Source organism: Ovis canadensis, chromosome 14 (assembly GCF_042477335.2).
Source record: "Ovis canadensis isolate MfBH-ARS-UI-01 breed Bighorn chromosome 14, ARS-UI_OviCan_v2, whole genome shotgun sequence".
Taxonomy (NCBI): Eukaryota; Metazoa; Chordata; class Mammalia; order Artiodactyla; family Bovidae; genus Ovis; species Ovis canadensis.
In genome coordinates, this window is record NC_091258.1 from 73898256 (window position 1) to 73922245 (window position 23990).

The 23990-nt window shown below is 44.1% G+C and overlaps 2 protein-coding genes across 2 annotated transcripts in view; both read right to left on the reverse strand.

The window, feature by feature from the left end:
* The window catches only part of LOC138419222 (zinc finger protein 665-like), a 39615-nt gene extending 37154 nt beyond the window's left edge, over positions 1-2461 (reverse strand). The window contains exon 1 of the mRNA XM_069551774.1: positions 2325-2461. The gene's annotated coding sequence lies outside the window, so the exon portion shown is untranslated. The remainder of the gene's footprint in view (positions 1-2324) is intronic.
* Positions 2462-7960: 5499 nt separating this feature from the next.
* Positions 7961-23990, reverse strand: part of LOC138419221 (zinc finger protein 665-like) — a 117523-nt gene continuing 101493 nt past the window's right edge. Inside the window, exons 9-11 of the mRNA XM_069551755.1 lie at positions 8733-9016; positions 8365-8478; positions 7961-8281 (exon numbers count right to left, since the gene is read on the reverse strand). Coding sequence (XP_069407856.1) covers positions 7961-8281; positions 8365-8478; positions 8733-9016 — 719 coding nt within the window. The remainder of the gene's footprint in view (positions 8282-8364; positions 8479-8732; positions 9017-23990) is intronic.

Here is a 23990-nt window from a genome sequence, read left to right on the forward strand (position 1 = left end):
CACTGCTGTGGTTATTGTAATCATCCATAATGGCTGGCCTCAGAGGACCCTACCTCTTGGCCTGTTCAACTAAAGTGCCTTTGTTGAGTTCACAGGGAGATGCTCTGACCTCACAACCTGTGAATGGCTGCAGGAAAGAAGAGATGAACACAGGAGGCTGGCTGTCCCTGAGATGTACTGCAAGACTGATGGCCCTTTACTGATGGCCCTTTTTACCTTACTTCCCCACTGCCTCTCCCTCTCGATCCTCCCTTCTGATTTTATTTCCTCACTGCTTCTTTCTCTGGTTTCATAAAAGAATCTGGCATCCAGACACCAACAAGATGGCTATTTTGAGATATTAGTTAGCCATCTTGGTCGGCTGGTTTTCAAAATGAAGTCCCATTGTTTGCCTCAAGAAGTCATCTCCCTGAAGCACTGGTCTCTCTCGCAGGCAGCAGAGCGAGCTTGAACTGGGTCACGCCACTGTGCTTGCAACACACGCATACACCATTCATAGGGCTCATCCAGAGGCCGAAACCTGCCTCCTCTCACCACTTCCTAGACCCCCGATAGCTTCCTCTCCACTTTCCCACATTTTTTCACCACTTTTCTGTGCTCTGTTCAGCAACATGGCTAAACAGTAGAGACCACTGGGCCCAGGCAACACAGAAAAACACAAGCCGCAAATGCAAGGGCACTGGGCACTCAGTATGGAGACCAAGAAACTGGCCCTCCTGGGAAAACATGCCAGGAACTGGGGATATCACAAAATTTTAAAGGTCCTTAAGATTTGGCTTGATTGAGCTCAGTGAAGAAATCACATTGAAAGGCCCCAATTTCACTGCCACCTGTTGTCCCTGACTGACCTAGTTGGAAGATACCCCAGCTCTTTAAGGAAGCGGGGCCTCCCTCATAGCCACTTAGATTCCAAAGCTTCTGGCCACTCTAACCACAGTAAAATCAGTATCCCCCACTCTGAGCAGATAAACCGCTGAAAGCAATGCGTTTCCCCACTACAGCCCTCATTATGAAGTCTCCCATTAACAGGATTACCAATCCTCAAAGGCTGCCATTCTTAAGATCTTATTATCCAATCAGCCCACATGTTGCACATCAAGACCTGAGCCTATTAATAACCCTGACTCTACATCCCACACTCCTGTCACTGGCTTCACAATTCTAGGACAACCTCCCTTCTCCGATTAATTTTAATTAATGAAGACAACCCACTCCTACTCAACTCTATCAAAGATATGTTAGCTAGAAGCATTTTCAACCAATGTTTAATCTCTGACAATATTCCACCAGCAACATTCCCACAAATAACCAGGCCTCATTACTTGACGCTAACTGCTCCTTGTCCACCTGCCCCACATAATCATCTTAGGTTTAGTGTAGCACTGACAGTCAACCTTGATGCACAAAATCTGAAACTATCCCTCAAATGTCTTCAGATTCTCCGATCTCGTAAGATATTTTCCCAGTATTATACACCACTTTCCACTGCACTTGCCAACAGTCCATAATTCAGCATTATCCACACTCGGTCTCACTGACTGGAAAACTACCAACCAAAACTCACTTCTTTAATTCAAATAAAACAATAGTATCAGACCAAAGAGGCGTCCCAGGTGGCTCAGTGGTAACAATCCTCCTGCCAATGGAGATGCAAGAGATGGGGGTTTTATCCCTGAGTCAGATGATCCCCAGGATTAGGAAATGGCAACCCACTCCAGTATTCTTGCCTGGGAAATCCCATGGACACAGGAGCCTGGCGGGCTACACTCCATGGGGTCTCAAAGAGTAGGAAATGTCTGAGCATAGAGACCATTTTATATTTGTCTTTGATTCTAGAGCTCATACCAGTAAGCAGCATCACTGAAAATAATCTCCTAAAGTGAAGAGTCTCTGTAGTCAGTTTATTACCCTGGTCATATAAACCAGAAAAGGACAGTAATACGCCTCCCTAACACTCGAGAACGAACTCCAGCTCCACCACCAGTTGCAAAGATGAAATTCTAAGCTAGCTCCTGAACAAGTGTTTTGGTATATTTACAAAATTATCAAGTGCCATGTCTCAATTATAATGACTTTCCCCTATAAATTACTATATATTTCGTGCACGATATATGTTACCTCAGGATTTTACACGGAAAGTAAATTAGACCACGGGCCTCTCAAGGTAACAACTGAATTTACTTGGGGAGGAAAGGCTGGGGGATTAGGAAGGTCCGAAGTGACCCGCGACCAAAGATATGGAGTAGAGGGGACCCTACGGGCGGAGCTGAACAAGACTGAAGCAAAAAACAGTACCTCACTATTCCCGGGTAGCCCGCACCTACCAAGCCGCGGCTTCAGGAATTGCTGTAAACTCACGTTCTTCAAGTGGAGACACCAGAGACTCCCAAGCGTTAGGTTCCGGAGGAAAGGGACAACGAGGGGCGGAGCCTAGCACACACGCGTGCGTCTGGACGTGTCTGGACAAGTGAGCGGGGCGGGGCCGAGCGGGGCCGAGCGGGGCCGAGCGGGGCCGAGCGGGGCCGAGCGGGGCCGAGCGGGGCCGAGCGGGGCCGAGCGGAGCCGAGCGGGGCCCGAGCGGGGCCGAGCGGGGCCGAGCGGGGCCCGAGCGGGGCCGAGCGGGGCCGAGCGGGGCCGAGCGGGGCCGAGCGGGGCCGAGCGGGGCCGAGCGGGGCCGAATGAGTTTGAGTAAACTCTGGGAGCTGATGATGGACAGGGAGGCCTGGCGTGCTGCAGTCCATGGGGTCACAAACAGTCGGACATGGTTCTTTGTTTCAGCGACTGAACCAAACTGTCCTTGGAGTCCTGCTGCTGAGGCTGAAGTGATTCAGGGGCCTGGGAACTGAAACCTGGTCTGGTGGCCAGGTTGGGGTTGGGTGGGGGTTGATGTGGGGTGCTGGTGGGGTGGGGCTGGATGTGGGGTGCTGGCTGGACCCAGGAATATTCCTGCAATTAGAATTTAAAAAGTTTAAGTAAACAAGAACTGGCTTTATGTAGGGATGAAAAGCTAGAATGTGAAACACACAACTCTTGAAAGCGCTACTTCTAAGGAGAAAAAATGGCTTGACAGTCCACTTCTTCAAGGATCAAGCTTATTAGTCACTGCAGTGGCCCAGCGAAAGTGCACCCTGAGGGGAAAGCAGGACTGAGAAAAGCAGGGACCATGCTGTGCTTTGGACATTCTGGCCTGGGTATTTCAGGAAGGGTCTTATCGGTCCATCTCCCTCTTCAGCAAGTCCAGAGACGTTTGGCGGTGTCTCTCCTGGTTTTCAGATCTCCCAGTTATTGATTGATGACCCCAATTTTGTTTGGCAGTGTTTTAACATACAGAGCACCCAGTTAAAAGACACTGAGTAGAACTTCCCTGGTGGTCGAGTGGTAGGTAAATAATCTACCTGCCAATGCAAAGGACCCAGGTTTGATCCCTGGTCTGGGAGGATACCACGTGCCTCAGAGCAACTAAACCCCTGCAACACAAGTACTGAGCCTGTGCTCTAACCTGTGCTCTGCAACAACAGTACCCACAGCAATGAGAAGCCTGCACACAAGTAACTAGAAACTCCCTTCTTGATCAGTTCATATCAGTCACTCAGTCATGGCCAACTCTGCGACCCCATGAATCGCAGCACACCAGGCCTCCATGTCCATCGCCATCTCCCGGAGTTCACTCAAACTCATGTCCATCGAGTCCGTGATTCCATCCAGCCATCTCATCCTCGGTCGTCCCCTTCTCCTCCTGCCCCCAATCCCTCCCAGCATTAGAGTCTTTTCCAATGAGTCAACTCTTCGCATGAGGTGGCCAAAGTACTGGAGTTTCAGCTTTAGCATCATTCCTTCCAAAGAAATCCCAGGGTTGATCTCCTTCAGAATGGACTGGTTGGATCTCCTTGCAGTCCAAGGGACTCTCAAGAGTCTTCTCCAACACCACAGTTCAAAAGCATCAATTCTTCGGCACTCAGCCTTCTTCACAGTCCAACTTTCACATCCATACATGACCACTGGAAAAACCATAGCCTTGACTAGACGGAACTTAGTCGGCAAAGTAATGTCTCTGCTTTTGAATATACTATATAGGTTGGATATAACTTTTCCTCCAAGGAGTAAGCGTCTTTTAATTTCATGGCTGCAATCACCATCTGCAGTGATTTTGGAGCCCAAAAAAATAAAGTCTGACACTATTTCCACTGTTTCCCCATCTATTTCCCATGAAGTGATGGGACCAGATGCCATGATCTTCATTTTCTGAATGTTGAGCTTTAGGCCAACTTTTTTACTCTCCACTTTCATGTTCATCAAGAGGGTTTTTAGTTGTTCTTCATTTTCTGCCATAAGGGTGGTGTCATCTGCATATCTGAGGTTATTGATATTTCTCCTGGGCAATCTTGATTCCAGCTTGTGTTTCTTCCAGTCCAGCGTTTCTCATGATGTACTCTACATATAAGTTAAATAAGCAGGGTGACAATATACAGCCTTGACATACTCCTTTTCCTATTTGGAACCAGTCTGTTGTTCCATGTCCAGTTCTAACTGCTGCTTCCTGACCTGCATACCGAGGCAGGTCAGGTGGTCTGGTATTCCCATCTCTTTCAGAATTTTCCACAGTTTATTGTGATCTGCACAGTCAAAGGCTTTGGCATAGATGATAAAGCAGAAATAGATGTTTTTCTGGAACTCTCTTGCTTTTTCCATGATCCAGCGGATGTTGGCAATTTGATCTCTGGTTCCTCTGCCTTTTCTAAAACCAACTTGAACATCTGGAAGTTCACGGTTCTCATATGGCTGAAGCCTGGCTTGGAGAATTTTGAGCATTACTTTACTAGCATGTGAGATGAGTGCAATTGTATGGTAGTTTGAGCATTCTTGGCATTGTCTTTCTTTGGGATTGGAATGAAAACTGACCTTTTCCAGTCCTGTGGCCACTGCTGAGTTTTCCAAATTTGCTGGTATATTGAGTGCAGCACTTTCACAGCATCATCTTTCAGGATTTGAAACAGCTCAACTGGAATGCCATCACCTCCACTAGCTTTGTTCGTAGTGATGCTTTCTAAGGCCCACTTGACTTCACATTCCAGGATGTCTGGCTCTAGATTAGTGATCAGATCATCATGATTATCTGCGTCATGAAGGTCTTTTTTGTACAGTTCTTCTGTGTATTCTTGCCACCTATTCTTAATATCTTCTGCTTCTGTTAGGTCCAGACCATTTCTGTCCTTTATCAAGAACATCTTTGCATGAAATGTTCCCTTGGGATCTCTAATTTTCTAGAAGAGATCTCTAGTCTTTCCCATTCTGTTGTTTTCCTCTATTTCTTTGCATTGATCGCTGAAGAAGGCTTTCTTATCTCTTCTTGCTATTCTTTGGAACTCTGCATTCAGATGCTTATATCCTTTCTTTTTCTCCTTTGCTTTTTGCCTCTCTTCTTTTCACAGCTATTTGTAAGGCCTCCCCAGACAGCCATTTTGCTTTTTTGCATTTCTTTTCCATGGGGATGGTCTTGATCCCTGTCTCCTGGACAATGTCACGAACCTCATTCCATAGTGCATCAGGCACTCTATCTATCAGATCTAGACCCTTAAATCTATTTCTCACTTCCACTGTATAATCATAAGGGATTTGATTTAGGTCACACCTGAATCATCTAGCGGTTTTCCCTACTTTCTTCAATTTAAGTCTGAATTTGGTAACAAGGAGTTCATGATCTGAGCCACAGTCAGCTCCTGGTCTTGTTTTGGTTGACTGTATAGAGCTTCTCTTTCTTTGGCCGCAAAGAATACAATCAATCTGATTTCGGTGTTGACCATCTGGTGATGTCCATGTGTAGAGTCTTCTTTTGTGTTGTTGGAAGAGGGTGTTTGCTATGACGAGTGCATTCTCTTGGCAAAACTCTATTAGTCTTTGCCCTGCTTCATTCTGCATTCCAAGGCCAAATTTGCCTGTTACTCCAGGTTTTTCTTGACTTCCTACTTTTACATTCCAGTCCCCTATAGTGAAAAGGACATCTTTTTTGGGTATTACTTCTAAAAAGTCTTGTAGGTCTTCACAGAACCGTTCAACTTCAGCTTCTTCAGCGTTACTGGTTGGGGCATAGACTTGGATAACTGTGATACTGAATGTTTGCCTTGGAGACGAATAGAGATCATTCCGTTGTTTTTGAGATTGCATCCAAGTACTGCATTTCGCACTCTTTTGTTGACCATGATGGCTATTCCATTTCTTCTGAGGGATTCCTGCCCGCAGTAGTAGATATAATGGTCATCTGAGTTAAATTCACCCATTCCAGTCCATTTTAGTTTGGGGATTCCTAGAATGTGGACGCTCACTCTTGCCATCTCCTGTTTGACCGCTTCCAATTTGCCTTGATTCATGGACCTGACATTCCAGGTTCCTATGCAATATTGCTCTTTACAGCATCGGACCTTGCTTCTATCACCAGTCACATCAGGCGGCTGCGACCTGGCGCACTAAGCGCAGCCAAGAGGAGTTACCCCATGACCCAGGTCACTGGCAGCAGCTGAGAGTGCCAGGCTGTGATGGCACAGGAACAGCCGAGAGGAGCTACCCAAGTCCGAGGTCATGGGCAGCGGCCGGGAGGAGCAACCAGAGGAGTGGTGGCTGCGCTGGTGTAGGAGGGCCTAGAGGAGCCATCCCACGTTGAAGGTCAGGAAGGGCGGTGGTAAGGAGATACCCCTCATCCAAGGTAAGGAGCAGCGGCTGTGCTTTGCTGAAGCAGCCATGAAGAGATACCCCACACCCAAGGAAAGAGAAACCCAAGTAAGACGGTAAGAGGGCATCAGAGGGCAGACACACTGAATCCACACTCACAGAAAACTAGTCAATGTAATCACACTAGGACTACAGCCTTGTCTAACTCAGTGAAACCAAGCCATGCCTGAGGGGCAACCCAAGACGGGCGGGTCATGCTGGAGAGGGCTGACAGAATGTGGTCCACTGGAGAAGGAATGGCAAACCACTTCAGTATTCTTGCTTTGAGAACCCCATGAACAGTATGAAAAGGGAAAATGATAGGATACTGAAAGAGGAACTCCCCAGGTCAGTAGGTGCCCAATATGCTACTGGAGATCAGTGGAGAAATAACTCCAGAAAGAATGAAGGGATGAAGCCAAAGCAAAAACATATATATTACCATATGTAAAAGAGCCTGTGGGAGTTTGATGTATGAGTGAGTGCTCTGGGACAATCTGGGGGAATACGGTGGTGAGAGAGGTGGGTTCATGAGGGAGGGGACATATGTACACTTATGGCCTATTCATGTTGATGTACAGCAAAAACCATTACAATATTGAAAAAGAAAATTAATTGATGGTGAGTTAGGCCTGAACACAGAATTAAAGCTTTCCCATACCTAACACATTTGTGTAGTTTTCCTCCAGTTTGAATTTTCTGAGGGTCAAAAAGTTGATATATTTTACCACATTCTCTACATGTCTAAGTTTTCACTGCCGTATGGATTCTCAGATGATCTGCACCGTCATTCCTTGTGACTGAAGGGTTTGCCACATAATACCATTTATGTGGTTTCTTTCCTGTAGGAACTGCCGTTCATGCTGAACATGCGCTAGAAACTACCACATTCATTTCACTTGTATCTTTTCTATGCAGTATGAATTCTCTGAATTATAAGGCCTGAACACTGACTAAAGGCTTTGTCACACTCACGACATTTGCACTAAAATGTTTCTCACAACTGTCACATTTCTAATGTTTCTGTCTAGTATGAATTCTCCGATGGTTTCTAAGTTTGTCATTTCAAATAAGGCACTGGCCATATACATCATATTTATATGGTTTCTCTCCTGTCTGAACTGCCTGATGATGAGTTATGGATGACTGTGCCTAAATGGTTTGTCACAATTTTTATATTTGTAAGGTTCTTTCCAGTATGAATTCTCTGATGAACTGCAAGGTTTGCATTCACACTGAAAGCCCTGCCACATATACCTCATTTATACGGTTTCTCTCCAGTATGAGCTCTCTGATGAATACCAAGTTTTCCAGTATGACTAAACGCCTTGCCACACACATCACATTTATGTGGTTTTTCTCCAGTATGAACACTCCGGTGAACAGCAAGGTTTGAACTTGCTCTGAAAGCCTTGCCACATATATCACATTTATATGGTTTCTCTCCAGCATGAAGTCTCCAATGAAGTCTACATTTTGCAGTCTGATTAAAGGCCTTGCCACATACATCACATTTATATGGTTTCCCTCCACTATGAACTATCTGTTGAACAGCAAGGCTTGAACTTACACTGAAAGCCTTGGCACATATACCACAATTCACAATGGTTTCTCTTTAGGAACTCTCCAGTGAACAGCAAGGTTTCCAGTACGACTAAATGCTTTGCCACACACATCACATTTATATGGTTTCTCTCCAGTATGAATTCTCTGATAAAGTCCAATTTTCGCAGTCTGATTAAAGGCCTTGCCACATACATCATATTTATATGGTTTCTCTCCAGTATGAACTCTCCGATGAACAGCAAGGTTTCCAGTATGACTAAAAGCTTGCCACACACATCACATTTATATGGTTTCTCTCCAGTATGAATTCGCCAATGAACTGCAAGGGTTGCAGTTTGACTAAAGGCTCTGCCACAAATATGATATTTGTGTGGTTTCTCTCCCGTATGGAATCTCTGATGAACTGCAAGCTTTGCAGCTTCATTAAAGGCCATGACACATATATCATATTTATATGCTTTCACTCCAGTATGAAGTCTCTGATGAACAGTAAGGTTTGCAGTATGACTAAACGCCTTGTCACACACATTGCATTTGTATGGCTTCTTTCCAGTATGAATTCTTTGATGAACTGCAAGGTTTGAAGTTTGACTAAAGGCCTTGCCACATACATCACATTTATGCGGTTTCTCTCCAGTATGAATTCTCCAATGCATTGCAAGTTTTGTAGTTTGATTAAAAGCCTTGTCGCACACATCGCATTCATATGGTTTTCCTCCTGTATGGATTCTTTGATGTCTAGTGAGTTCTGAGTCCTGAAGAAAGGTTATGTCACACTCATTGCATTTGTCAGGTCTTTCTTTTGTGTTTCATGGTCTGGTAACAGTTCTGAAGGGTGCATAACAGCATTCTCATGTTTATGAGAAAAGCCTTTGCAGACAATATGTGTACTCTGAGACGATAAACATGAGGCGCTGACGTTTGTCACAACTTAACTACATTCAAAAATTATCCCTTCAGATTGTACCATCTGCAATTCATCCTGAAAGGTGGATCCGGGCCTTTCAAAAGGTCTGTTTCCTGCATCACTTCTACTATGATGATCTCTTCCATCAGTGAGGTTTTGTTATGGGATGTAGACATTCCTTTGTCATTTCTTTCATCATCTGTCCACAGACAGTCAAAGTCATGTATGCTTTCCTGGATCTTCCTGAGACGAAAATCTTTGATTCAAGGATTTCAGCTCTTCCAAACATCACTCTTTGAAAAATTTCCCCTTTCCCACTCTTTGCTTTTGCCTGTAATTTCTTGGTCATATGTATATGAGACATATCTACAAGGCATAAAGAACCACAGATATTCTATTAGTTACAATTCATAAATAAATTATTTATTGTCAAACACATGATATTATACCAAAAGTCATATCCATCCTGAACAGAATTACAAATCTTCGTAATGATAATCTTAAAACTATAGAACACTAAAGGAATAGAACTCTTTAAAAAAGAGTGATCATATGTAATTCAAATTAACTTTAGGGTATAGTAGTTTCAAACACAATCAGAAAACATTCATTTTATGCAAACTTATGTCAGTTCGCAAAGAAAACATGTTTTCCCACCATGACCTCAAAGCTCATCGTACTTTGTACTAAACACACTGCTGTCTCATAATTGAGGAGAAAGTAATGGTATATTGTACACATTTTATGCATACTTATACATATTTAAAAGGTAAAGAACATACAGGACTAGAGAGGTGATTCAGTGGTAAAGAAACTGCCTGCCAATGCAGAAGACACGGCACAGGAGGATACAATCCCTGGGTAGGAAAGATCCTCTGGAGCAGGAAATCACAACCCAGTGCACTATTCTTGCCTGAAAAAAATTCCATGGATAGGAAAGCTTGGTGGGCTACAGTTCATGAGATCACAAAGAGTCAGACAGGACTGAGCAACTGAGTAAACAAGCATCAATCAGGCAATACACTGGAATGGTAAACAGTGCAAAAGAAGCATTTAATGAATAATGTAAAAAACAAATGGCAGTTAGTAACTGTTCAACAAATACTGCATTGAGAAAATAATTCTGTAAAATATATATATATATAACATTATATATATATATATATATATATATATATATATATATTTTGCTGGACAATGTGGCTTATGGGATCTTGGTTCCCTGATCATGCATTAAATCCATCCTCACTGCAGTGAAACTACGGAATCCTATCCACTGGACTGTCAGGGAATTCCCTAAAATAATTTAAAAAATAAAAAAATAAACACCTTTCTAAATACCTCTTAGAAATCTATCAGTACATAGACATATAGGCATTTTATGACTATTGATAAGAACCATTAATAAGTGGTTCATGTAAGTTCTATTGTGTAATACAAAAAGACTGTCAGTTTTTAAAAACAAAAAATAAGTGAAACATTCTCTGCTTACACAATAATCGTTCAATACATCAACTCCCTATCTACACAGTAACCTAAACTCACCCAGTTCATTGGTTCCAAGATACATGTAAAGGAACAAGCTTTCGGGCTTCCCTTGTGGCTCAGAGGTAAAGAATCCACCTGCTAGTGCAGGGCACACAGGTTTGATCCCTGATCCGGGAAATCCCCACATGCCTGAGAACAACTAAGCCTGTAGGCCACAAGTGATGATTCTGCACTGTAGAGCTGGGGAGTCACAACTACTGCGCAAACACACAGAGACCACGCATTGCAGCAGGAGAACCCACTAGAATGAGAAGTTCATGCACTGTAATTAGAGGGTAGCCCTTGCTCGCTGCAAGTAGAGAAAAGCCCCTGAAGCAACAAAGACCCAGTGCAGCCAAAAACAAATAAATTTTTAACATACTGTTATGAAGATAAAGGAATGTGATTGGAAAACCTAGTTAACTAGAGTCAGAGACAACTCTCTTGGGAACGAAATGTAAAATAACAACATACAAGATGTAATGTAGACAAAGAGACATGTGACAATAAGAATGACAGGAAGTAAATATATCTTTTAAGCAAAAGTAACCTTTGAGGCAAACTCCCTGTGGTCCAGTAGTTAGGACGATGTGCTTCCACTGTAGGGGGCACAGATTCCCTCCATGAATGGGGAACTAAGAACCAGACTGCCATGTGGCACAGCAAAAAAAAATAAAAATAAAAAAATAATAATAATAACTTCTAATTTTTCCTATAAAACACGCAAGAGTCTATGCCACCTAACAGCACTAATTACCACAGGAGGGGGACAAGGGGAAGTAAATGCCTTTGAAATAGCTCCTCACATGCTACCCAAAGTCAAGCAACAAAATTGACAGGAGTCAAATGACAGATTGTTGCAGAACATACAAAGACCTTGCCTTTGGGACCTCCTTTCTTGGAGTCCAGTTTCCATGAAACCTCTTTTTTTTTTTTTTTTTAAATCACTTTGTTCATTTAGAAACAGCCATCTGTAGGTCAGAAGTACTTTGCATTTTCCTTAATAAAATGTAATTTTGAGGTAGGAGTTGGAAGAGTTGCAGGTTGGACATCTCCAATCAGCTACCCTCCTCTTGCATGCCCTGAGATAAGAGATAGGTGGGCTCAGTTGAGGAATTTACAGCCAACAAAAACAGGGTAAACTGGCAGTTTGTCTCTTAATTCAAGGGAACAATCATGGCAAGGACAAAGAAAGGAAAAAACCCTGTCTGATAAAGGAGACAATACACAAGTGCAGAAAGGCGCCTTGGAGTTAAAAGTCAGAGGATCAGTCCAGGCCATAATGAATTTTGCTCCTCTGAGAAGCCTTTACTTCAAGATCCAGGGTGTGCCTGTGTACCCAAGGGGAGGGTCTTGAGACAAATTAACCAGGGGAGACAAAGCAAGGTGACTGGCCCACATTTCTCATACCTTTCTTACTAAAAACACACGTCTTACTTTCCTTAAGTAACCATGAGCTGTCCATTATATTAGCATTTTGTAGACTGATGAACATAAATACCAGTGATAATGTCTAAGAATATTTGCTTTCTTATAGAGAACATCTCAGGGTGGCACCAAACGTATTCATTAATAGCCCAAAATCTCTTTAGTTTGTCTGTAAGAGGAAATGAGTTTTCAGTAATCTGTGTTTCAGAATCTTATTTTATTTGGAAATGATCTAGATATTCAACCAACTTTCATCACTTAGTTTAGCACAACCCTAGAAATTCAGGTGATTCAAATCTGGAGAGATTATTTTAGACAGACATTTCTAAAGTATAATCACTGCTAACAGAGTTTATCTAAAAGCTCCAATTGTATTTGCATTCTTTCCTTAAAAGTTTCTTCACTCGAGTTACTTTGTGTTGACAAACTAACTTAACATTAAATCTAGGTACAATAAAAGTATTTGACAATGTTGAAGACACAAGACAAATCTTAATTAAGACATGTCTTAATTAGATTAGCAAACAAACATTAATATTAGATATTTAATATTGAATATTTCCCAGTTCACGTGAACCTGAAATACATTTAGGTTAATTTCTCATGTAATTGTTTGATTTGTAAGTGCTTACTCTTTTTTTTTTTAACAAACAATTGAATTAGAGCTCATTTGCAAATTAACCTCAGCAATATTATCCGAAAACAAAGACACACCCTGAGACAAACATACATGCAGACCGACAGACATGAGAGCTCTCATACTCTCCTGCTTGAGATTTAAAATGTCTCTTTCACCTTTTTCTTCCCACCCCCCGCCCCGTGGTTTAAAATTCTAATTTGCCCAAGACTGACATCCCTGGAAAAATGGGTTATGTACTTCAAGGACATGGCATAGGTTGCATGCTATGCAGGGTCACTTCAGTCCTGTCCAACCCCCTGCAACCCCGTGGACTCTAGCCCACCAGGCTCCTCTGTCCATGATGGGACTCTCCAGGCAAGAATACTGGAGCAGGTTCCATTCACTCCTTCAGGGGATCTTCCCTACCCAGGGATCAAATCCACGTCTCCTGTGTCTCCCCCAGGGGCTGGCAGGTTCTTTACCACTAGAGTCATCTGGGAAGCCCTGGCAAAGGTTAACTTTCAGCTTTTTTTTTGGCAGGTCTTTTTAACAAGCTTGCTGTTTTTAATTCCACATGTAAAAAGAACCGGTTTTGCACTTTCAAAGAAAAAAAAATTCATCTTAACCAGTTTTCTCCAGAGTCTAAACAATATGGCTATCCTGTATCAAACAAGTTATCTTCCCTTTCTATAGTCATAGCTTTATGGCTAAAATGCAGATCAAATAGTGCTCAAATTGGCTCAAATTGACTGTGATAACAGGGCCAGAAGGACTGATAAAAATCTTGGAATGTCCCTCCAAGGAGATGGGGGTGTTTGATCAGAAGAATCTAAAGGGGTAAACAAACTTGCTAGAGTGGGGGAACCTGGGCTCCCCTCCCCGCTCAGAGACTGGGGCAGTTAGAAGGGGACCAGCTGATGGAGAGGGAGACAGAGGGTTTGGGAGGGCTGTAAGGCCACAACAGGACAAAGAATGGAGAGAGAAAGGCAGTGGGGACACTGTTGGAGCTGTGGGCTGCCTAAAGAGAGTCGACTGAAAAAGTGAATATTTGATCAGCCAAAATATAATGTGACATTGTAATATGGATAATCACCTTCACAAATTGCATAGTTCTTTTTTCAGTTGTAACTTCTCTTTAGATAGTTTTAAGTTACCTTTATTTACCTCACAGTAGGCAGAGAGGAGGATCCAGGAGCCAACTTGGATGGTGTTAAGCCTGGGGTTGGTTGGCAAGTTCAGTTCAGTCCAGTCGCTCAGTCGTGTCTGACTCTTTGCGACCCCATGAATCGCAGCACACCAGGCCTCCCTGTCCATCAACAACTCTGGGAGTTCACTCAGACTCGCGTCCATTGAGTCAGTGATGCCATCCAGCCATCTCATCCTTTGTCGTCCCCTTCTCCTCCTGACCCCAATCCCTCCCAGCATCAAAGTCTTTTCCAATGAGTCAACACTTTGCATTAGGTGGCCAAAGTACTGGAGTTTCAGCTTTAGCATCATTCCTTCCAAAGAAATCTCAGGGTTGATCTCCTTCAGAATGGACTGGTTGGATCTCCTTGCAGTCCAAGGGACTCTCAAGAGTCTTCTCCAACACCACAGTTCAAAAGGATCAATTCTTCGGTGCTCAGCCTTCTTCACAGTCCAAGTCTCATATCCATACATGACCACAGGAAAAACCATAGCCTTGACTAGATGGACCTTAGTCGGCAAAGTAATGTCTCTGCTTTTGAATATGCTATCTAGGTGGTCATAACTTTTCTTCCAAGGAGTAAGCGTCTTTTAATTTCATGGCTGCAATCACGATCTGCAGTGATTTTGGAGCCCCGAAAAATAAAGTCTGACACTGTTTCCACTGTTTCCCCATCTATTTCCCATGAAGTGATGGGACCGGATGCCATGATCTTCATTTTCTGAATGTTGAGCTTTAAGCCAACTTTTTAACTCTCCTCTTTTACTTTCATCAAGAGGCTTTTTAGGTTTTCTTCACTTTCTGCCATAAGGGTGGTGTCATATGCGTATCTGAGGTTATTGATATTTCTCCCAGCAAGGGCCCCTGCAAAGGCTGAACAATCTCCAGATTTGTCCTCTATCTTATCTATGATGCTCCAAGACTTGCACTCACAGGAGACAGTCAGGACATTCACACTCAGGGCAGTTTCCATGCAGGTTAGAAGCAAGGTCAGAGGAATGCACTGCTTTGTCTTGAAGCCTAAACAAGACTATTTAATTTCCCCAACACCCTGGTGGCTCCATGGTAAGAATCCGCTTAGTAATGCAAGAGACATGGGTTAGATTCTTGTTCTTGGAACACCTCACGTGTCACGGAAAATAAGTTGATGAGCCACAAATACTGAGCTTGTATGGTAGAACTACTCAAGCCCGTGTGCCTAGGGCCCGGGCTTCACAACAAAAGAAGCCACTACAATGAGAAACCGTGCTCCCCGCAACTAGAGAGAAGCCCTCACTTGTCTTAAATAGACAAAAGTCCACACAGCAAAAAATACCCGGTACAGGCCTAAAAAAATGACCTTGCCTTCATCTCTGTGGGTGCTACAGCACCACTCGAGGGTGCTGTACATTTTACATGTCAAAGAACAGAGCCCTAAGTACAGAGAAGAAAAATCTCCTGTGAGAGTTCACAAATATTAAACATCTATTTTCTCACAGAAATCTCCCCCTTGGAGAGTTTCCCAAACCCCATGAACAGTGTGGCTTCCTCTCTGTCCTTGTGACAGTTGCCCTGTGATCACACTGTGGATACTTTCCCACTCATCTGGATGTTTGCTATTAGCACCTCATTCTCCACAATCCAGGGGTCTTCTTCCTTGTGCCACAAAAATGGGGATAACGTTCAGATCAGAAATAGAGCTTCCTACTCAGAAGTAATGCCATATACTGTGGCTTCTTCCAGAATCCAACCTCTCTCTCTCTCTTTTAAATAAATGTATCTGTTATTTTTCATACGTTGGTGTATTCATTTCTTCTGGCTCGGGTGAGTGTTCATTGCTGCTTGGTCTTTTCTGCAAGTTCAGCAAGTAGGGGCTACACTCCAGTTGCAGTGCTCGTGCGCCTCACTTGCTGTGGCTTCTCCTGGGGGCCCGGGCTTCAGTAGTTGTCCCGTGTGGGCTCAGCAGTTGCAGCTTCCAGGCTCTAGAGTGCTGGCTCGTAGCTGAGGCACATAGGCGTAGCTGCTCTGTGACGTGTGGGATCCTCCCAGACCAAGGATCCAACCTGTGTCTCCTGCATTGGCAGGTGTAGAATCCAGCTCTTTTGTCAGCCAAGGAGTGAGGACATTACAAACTGACAGAAAAATACGTCTCAAATGAATTTACTCTCTGCCGCCTTCTGAATGCACAGGGAACAGCAGGTATCCGCTCAGAGGTTAAAGCGTCTGCCTGCAATGTGAAGATCTGGGTTCGATCCCTGGGTCAGGAAGATCCCCTGGAGAAGGAAATGGCAACCCACTCCAGTATTCTTGCCTGGAGAATCCCATGGACGGAGGAGCTTGGTGGGCTACAGTCCACGGGGTCGCAAAGAGTCAGACACGACTGAGCGACTTCACTTCACTTTTGAAGAACTACTGAACCAAGAACACAGAGCTAGGAAACAGGGAACTGGATATTTCAAAGTTTCAAATCAGCTTTATGAACACTCGAGCTGTGAAGAAACTCATTGTGTAACACACAGTGGGCAGGTCACCTGAAGGAAAGACAAGTTTAAACTCCTGATATCAATCATGAAGCTTTACATATATGAGTCAACAAGCTTTTGAGCTTAGTCAAGAAAAAGAGGGGATCTCAAAAGGTTCAGAGGGAACATGCAGAGGTAACCCAGGGCAGATCCCTGCTTCAGAAGGAAGTGATCCTCACCCACAGACAGCAGGTTCCTGAGGGTCTCCACCATCACATCCTGGTACAAGGTCCTCTGGGCAGGGTCCAGGCATTCCCACTCCTCAGGAGTGAAATCTAGGAACACATCCTTGAAACTCAACTGTGCCTGAAATGAAAACACATTCCACCAATGGGCCCTGAGGAGGATTCTTAGTTTCACACAACATGAGAAGAGGTGAGAGGGGTAAAGCTCAATTCAGTTGAAGTAATATTCTGATAAATCCATTAAAAGCTGCTTGAAGCAAACTGTTGGTCTCTAATCTAATTTAAAATTCCCTCTTTTTCCCTAAGATTATGAAATCCTGCAATCAACATGAATTTGTCACGTATGTGGAAAATACATGAAAAATACACAAATTAAAACCAGCCCTGGGTTGTCTATGCAGAAGAGTTCCATTCAACACACTGAGTGACATAGTGTCACTATCTAGATGAGTTACAGCAAGACTGGTGTCTTCAGACGACAAAGTCCACAGTGACTTTAAAAGAACACACATTGTGATGATGACGACATCATCACACTGACGACAGGTATTTCAGCACGTCCTACACACTAAGCATTACTCTAAAGACTTCAGACAGATGAACTTGTCATCAACAAAACAGCACGTTAGAGAAAGATCTTGTCCACCTTACTGGGAGAAAACTCTGTCACTCTAAAAAATCGCTCAGATCAGTTAAGAAATGAGGTAACAGCCCCTGAGCTCAGGTGGTTGGGAGAGACAACTGAACCTAAAAAGTCAACCAGTTAACTACCTGAGAAAAGTGCATCCACTACCTGTGAAAAGTGCATCCACTACCTGTGGAAAGTGCATCCACAGAGAGTTCCCTGAGAATACCTGAATCAAGTTCAAGGCAGCTGAAATACAACAGAACAGCATAAATGGTCACAATACAAGGTCACACCCTTTCCCATGACAACCCACACAATGTCAATAATCTTACTACAATTTACATCATTCATGGGATGATGTAGAAAAATCAACGCCATGAAATACACTTAAGATACAACTGAAACTGCTACAAAGCATACACCATTATTTATGAGATGATGTTTCTGTAATAAAACCATGGAGTTACATATCCATGCATTCATGCATGCGTGTGTAAACACACAATTGATTGAAACAAGAGTTGTCTTTATTTTTTTCTTTCATTCTATCAAATTTCATTCAGCATCAGCTCTGTGCCTCAAACTTGAAATACAGCAGTGAACATGATGGAGCCTACAATCTAGCAGCCAGCCAGCAAATTTCATCCACAATTTTACTGTAACTACTGAAATAAGTGCTCTGACACAGGCCCGGTGCTAAGACAAGATTAAACAGAAAGTCTTAAGCTACATTGAGAAATCAGACAAGGTCTCTGTGAGGAAGAAACTTAGGATTGGCAAGCTGGGAAACAGGAGAGTGTTGCAAGCAGAGAGAACAGCCTGAATGCCAGCTCTGAGGCACGAAGATATTTACTGAACAGAAAGTCAGCCAGTGTGACGGGACACAGGGAATGTACATGGGGTGATGCCAGGCAGAGGCTAATTTATGCAAGATCTATGGATTTAGGACTTTATTCCAAAGCTACCAGAAGTCACTGAAGAATCCGCAAGAGGAAAGTTAGACGCTTAGATTTGTTTTTCAGAGCTCAATCTTCTGTGTGTGGAAGTTGTTGTTTACCTGCTTACTCATGCCAGACTCTGCAGCCCCACTGAGGGCAGCCCGCCAGCTCCTCTATCCATGGAATTCTCCAGGCAAGAATACTGAGTGGGTTCCCATTCTCTTCTTTATTTTACTTTTTCATTCAGTAACTTTGTCAACATTCTATTTCTTTTTCAAGCTCATTTATTTTGCTTATTTTGGGTCCTTGCTGTGAGTGGGCTTTCTCTAGTTGCAGCTGTAGTGCCCGGGCTTCTCCTTGCAGTGGCTTCTCTTGTTTTGGAGCACAGGCTCTAGATAGTGTGGGCTTCCGTAGTAATGGCTCCTGGGCACTAGGGCACAGGCTCCGTCGTTGTGGCCCATGGGCTTAGTTGCTCTGAGGCATCTTCTGGGACCTGGGATGGAACCCGTGCACCCGACATTGGCAGGCACATTCTTAGCTACTGTACTACCAGGGAAGTCCTCAACATTATCTTATTCTGGTTCAAAAATAATAAAAAGTAATACAAGCAAAAAATAACATACAGATTTCTTCCAATCTTTATAAAATACCTGTATTTAAAAATATGTGGGCCTCCCTATGGGTAAGTGGTAAAGAATCCACTGGGCAATGCAAGAGATGTGGGTTGTTGCCTGGTCAGAGGTCCCACATCCTGAGGGGCAACTAAGCCCATGAGTCTCAATTTCTGAGCCAGAGCTGTAGAGCCTAGGAGGTGAACCTACTGAAGCCAGTGTGCTCTAGAGCCTGGGCTGCAAGACAAGAGAAGCCACCACAATGAGAAGCTGTGCACCACAACCAGAGAGTGGCCACCACTTGCCAGATCTAGGGAAAAGACAATCAAGCAATGAAGTCAGAGTACAGGAAACAAATATATTTTAAAAATCATAATGTGATTTTTATAATTAATTTTAGGTATGTACTTATTAACAACATCAAAAATTTATTATTTCATTCCATTAAGAAAATACTGAATCAAAATTAGTAAAGTTGGAGAATTCCCTCATGGTCCAGTGGTTAACATCCCTCACTTCCACTGCAGGGTTTCAGGTTCGATCCCTACTCAGTGAACTAAGACCCTGGAAGCTGCATCATGTGATCAAAAAAGAAAGAAAAAAAAAGTAGTAAACCTGATTTTACAGTTTAAATTAGATGACCTAACGAAACACTCCCTTAGCCCTGACATCTCTTCCTGAATGTTCTGTTCCATCCCCAAACACTTAAGTTTTCAAGGAGGTGCTCATTTAGTTTTAAATGTACTGTAAAAAGTCAGAACTGATTTCCCCTTGTTGGCCTCTTTTGCAGATTTTACCATGTACTGTACATGTTAATACCTGAGGTCCACCTACAGCTTCTTTATCCCAGTTTACAGAGAGCAGACAGCACATCCAGATGGGCCCTAAGCAACGCCTGCTGCCCAACAGCACCGAGACCCCGTCTCCAAACCGTGAGTGAGAAGCCCCGCCCAGGACGGCACCCAGGGGAGCCTCCTCAGAAGGCCAGGTCACCAGGTCATGGGGAGACGGGATCTAAGTGGAGAAAACAGGCCCTGAGGAAAGGCCCCAGGTGAGTGTGGGTGTACACGATTCAGACAGGATATTTCAGAGTCAGACATGATTAGCGAGTCCACAGAAGGGTAATTCAGGAAGGACAGACGGAGAATCCACTGAGAATATGACGTTACCAGAGAAAGAGCCATGCCTGACTCCTGTTCTTTCCTCTTCTGGGCTTCTTCGTCCGTGAGTCTTCACAGTTCTCTTATGAAAGTGGAAAACATGCTGTTTAATGCTTAGAGTCAACACACCCCCTTCCTGAGACCCAACCACACACACACAGGGAAGCCCTCACCATGAGGAACAGACAGTCCCCTGTGGCCACTATCTCAGGAGGAACTCAGGACTGTCAACTCCCGCACAGAGTCCAACATGGGACTTTCCCACACTTTCCCGCGGATCATACTCCCTTCCTGGTGAGGCCTCATGCACACAGCAGCAGGGGGTACCTCTGCTCACCCCACGATGCCCTTCAGGTCGCACAGCAGGCCCTGGTCCAGCCCCACTCAGAGCAGAGCGCCCTTCCCTCCCCCAGGGCCTAATCTCAGTCTCACAAGTGGAGGCTAAGAGCCCTGGTTCTCAATGCAGGATCCAGATAGGAATCATCTGCGGCTCTGTGCACATTCCTGGGGCGAGGCCCCACACGAGAACCTGAGGAGTCTGTCTGATGAGGGAGGGGTACAAAACACGCCCGGACCCCCAACACATACCTTTCAGTAACAGCATTGCAGGCGGATTCTTTACCAGCTGGGCTACGTAGCTCAAAACAGGTTCCAAATCTGGAAGAGCATCACGTAAGGCCTCAGTCTATTTATTTGTAGCTAGACCCAGAACCTCAGTGTTTCGTACTGCAGCATCTATTAAGTCTTTTATCTCAGTTATAGAGTAATCTGTTTTTTGGTTTTGTTTGTATCATTTGGTCATAAGAGTGGCTTCCTTGTCCCTCAAGAATCAGAGTGGAGCCTAATTTAACTAGGAAGTCCCTTCAGTTAAAAGAGAGGTGACAGGCACAGAAATCGATGTAGAAACCACTGGGCACTGTTGGAGCACGAAGGGGGTTCCTGGAAAGCGGGCCCTGTGTTGGTGCTAATGTTCCCATTATGTATATTTTATGACTGTTAAAATTTCCAGCCCTTCGGGTTAAGATGGAAAGGACTGCACTGGTGTCCGAGAAATTCCATCTCGGCCCCTGCTTCAGTGACCCCCCAAACTTCAGCACTAGTTATATACACGGTGCTGTAGGCAGAGCCATTTGTGACCTTGGGGCCCTGCAATGTTGGGAAACCATCCAAGGCCGAGGGGACCCATGGATCTCAGGTGTCTGGGGCATTCCCTCCTCCAGTCCCCTGGCTGTCTATAAAGGGCAAGTCTGCCACAGTCTCTCCTCCAGCGCCCTTCTGTCCACAGATGGCATCCTGGGTTGGTCTGGGCACCTGTGGGCCATGTGGTCCACCATGGCCAGCTTGGCCTGCAAAGGCTGACCTCCCCTCTGGTGGTCTCTGAGTGGACAAAGCTACAATCATCATTTCAGCCCTTTGTGTATTTCTCTGGAAGAGTTCAGCCTTTCCAACCATGTCCCTATTATTGAAAACTGAATAAGCCACTTGGAACAAATCGCTCATAGGCGTCTGAGGACTAGCAGTTGCTTTTTGAATCTCGCTCCTGATGTCTGTGGCAGGGTGGGCTATGAAATGCATAGCCGAAAGGGCCTGTCCCTCGAGGGAGAAGGGATCCACACTCCTGTGTATATATTTTGTCTATGCTCTGTCTTTGTTGCTTGTGGGCTTTTCTCAGCATAGGCTTCTCACTGCAGTGGCTTCTCTTGTTCCAGAGCACAGGCTCTAGGGCCTGGGCTTCAGCAGTGTCAGCTCTCAGGCTTAATTGTTCCATGACACATGGGATCTCCCTGGATTAGAGATAGAGCCCATGTGCCCTGTATTGGCACGTGGATTCTTTCCCAGTGAGCCACCAGAAAAGCCCCTGCTATATTTTTTAAAGCTTCTATCAACCTCTCTTGAAATGCTTTCTGATTTTCATCTCACCCCTGTTGTACTATCTGCACTTTTTCATAACTGACAGGTTTAACTGCACGTGTTTTCATAACTTCTGTTAAACAATCATGTAGCCATGGACCTGCCTCAGGGACAGAAGCAATGCCCCCTGCCCCCCACGTGGCCCTGTTGGGCTCGGGCAGCCCCTGGGTCAGCATGGACCCTAGCTGCCTGTGGGAGAGTAAAGTCTGCAAATCTCCCTTTGGATGAGATCAAAAGATCTCATTAACTGGGTAAACTCCACCCTGGAAAGATCAGGGTTCTCAGAAAAATGTATCAATTTATCTTCTGCTGACTTATGGACAAGGAGATGGACAAGGAGAAAGGCGGAGAAAGATGGACATGGAGAAAGGGGCTTCTCACAGAGGCAGAGCTATGGGGCAGTTGGTCCATAACTTACAGGCTGCAGGTGCTGTCTGGGCTGAGATTTGGCCCTTGGGTAACTTGGGGTACAGAGAAGGAGCTCCTGAATATAGTGGGCAGTCTCCCCACCCTTGGGTGCCCTTGACTCTGGGCCAGTGGCCTTGGCTGGAGCAGCAGCTGAGACAGTCCTTGCCATTCCCCTCCCTCGAGCAGTAGTTAGCTATCCACGTTACGTTCCTGTGTCGCACTTCACTGTGCAGTTTAATCGGGACTTGTGCTTACAGCTTTAGATGTTATCCCTTCGGAGTAGTCTCTCAGCCAGGTGTGAATGGCTGAGAAACTGTCCCAAAGGAATAATACAGAGTGTGTGTCCAGTGGCATTGACAGAGAGCTTTCAGGAACTGGTCTGGCTGCAAATTGAAACTGGAAAATTGGAAATTGGAAATTAAGGGTCAGGGGAAGAGGGTAAATCCTGGAAGCTGATTCCCTTCAGTATCCTTGTGCAGAATGTTGAGAATACCTCATAAGAGGCATTTATCTAGGTTGGACACAGTCCTTTAAATGATGTCTTATTTTTTTTTCTAGGACATATAATGCCCTGATTATAGATTATGGGCATCTGATCTGCATACAAAGATAGCTTACACTGCTGGAGCTTCAGATCCAAGCCTAAAATGTCTTCCTAACAACTCAATTAAACCTTACAATAATATGACAAAAGTGCTATTTAAAAGGTGAGTTTTAGACAGTAGATACTGATCTCAGCCAAACTAAAATTTAATATCTATTAAAACATAATTCCTTTCTTCTTAAATCACCCTCATTTGTCTGAAATGTAGCCAAGTTAAGATTAATTTGTTTGTAAAATGAGTCTGGTTGATTGATAACATACGCTTGTAAAATTTGTCCAGGAAAGTGAGTGTCTTGATCACTAAAAATTGTACAAAGTACACCACAAGTGAAAAACACATTTCAAAAATATTTATTTATTTAATTTTGGCTGTGCTGGGTCTGCACTGCTGCTTGGACTCTATTTGAAGCAAGCAGGGGCTACTGTTTGCTGAGGTGCACTGGCTTCTCACTGCAGCGGCTTCTCTTTGGCAGAACAAGGACTCTAGGGGGCGTGGGCTTCAGTAGTTGTGGCTTCCAGGCTTTAGAGCACAGGCTCGGTAGTTGGGTTGCATGGGCTTAGTTGCTCCACAGCATGCGGGATCTTCCCAGGTCAGGGATCAAACCCACGTCTTCTGCGTTGGTAAGGGGATTCTATACTGCTGAGCCTCCAAGACAGCCCATGAGTTAATTTTCTTGCTGACAAACTTTACAACAAATATACTTACGGACTTTGAGTAAACCTGGGTACCATAAAAACATTGTGCTTAATAGTGATGTGTCTAAATGACATGTCTCTATTAAATAACAAGCAAACAACAAACTTTAATGCCACATGTTAATTTCATACTAAATGTTTCTTGGGTCATATGAATCCAAAATCCGTTTAGCTTAGTCTGTTATATTTAGAAATGTTTGATTTGTAAGCACTTTTAAAAAAGACAGTTAAATAGAACTCACCTACAAATTAACCTGAGCAATACATATATCCCAATCGAGATCTCACAGTTTCACTTTAAAACTTAGTCATAAAACAGGCATTGCAATGCAAAACTTACCAGCTAAGAGATATTTGAGGACTTCTCTGGTGGTCCAGTAACTAAGACTCGATGCTTCCAACACAGTGGGCCC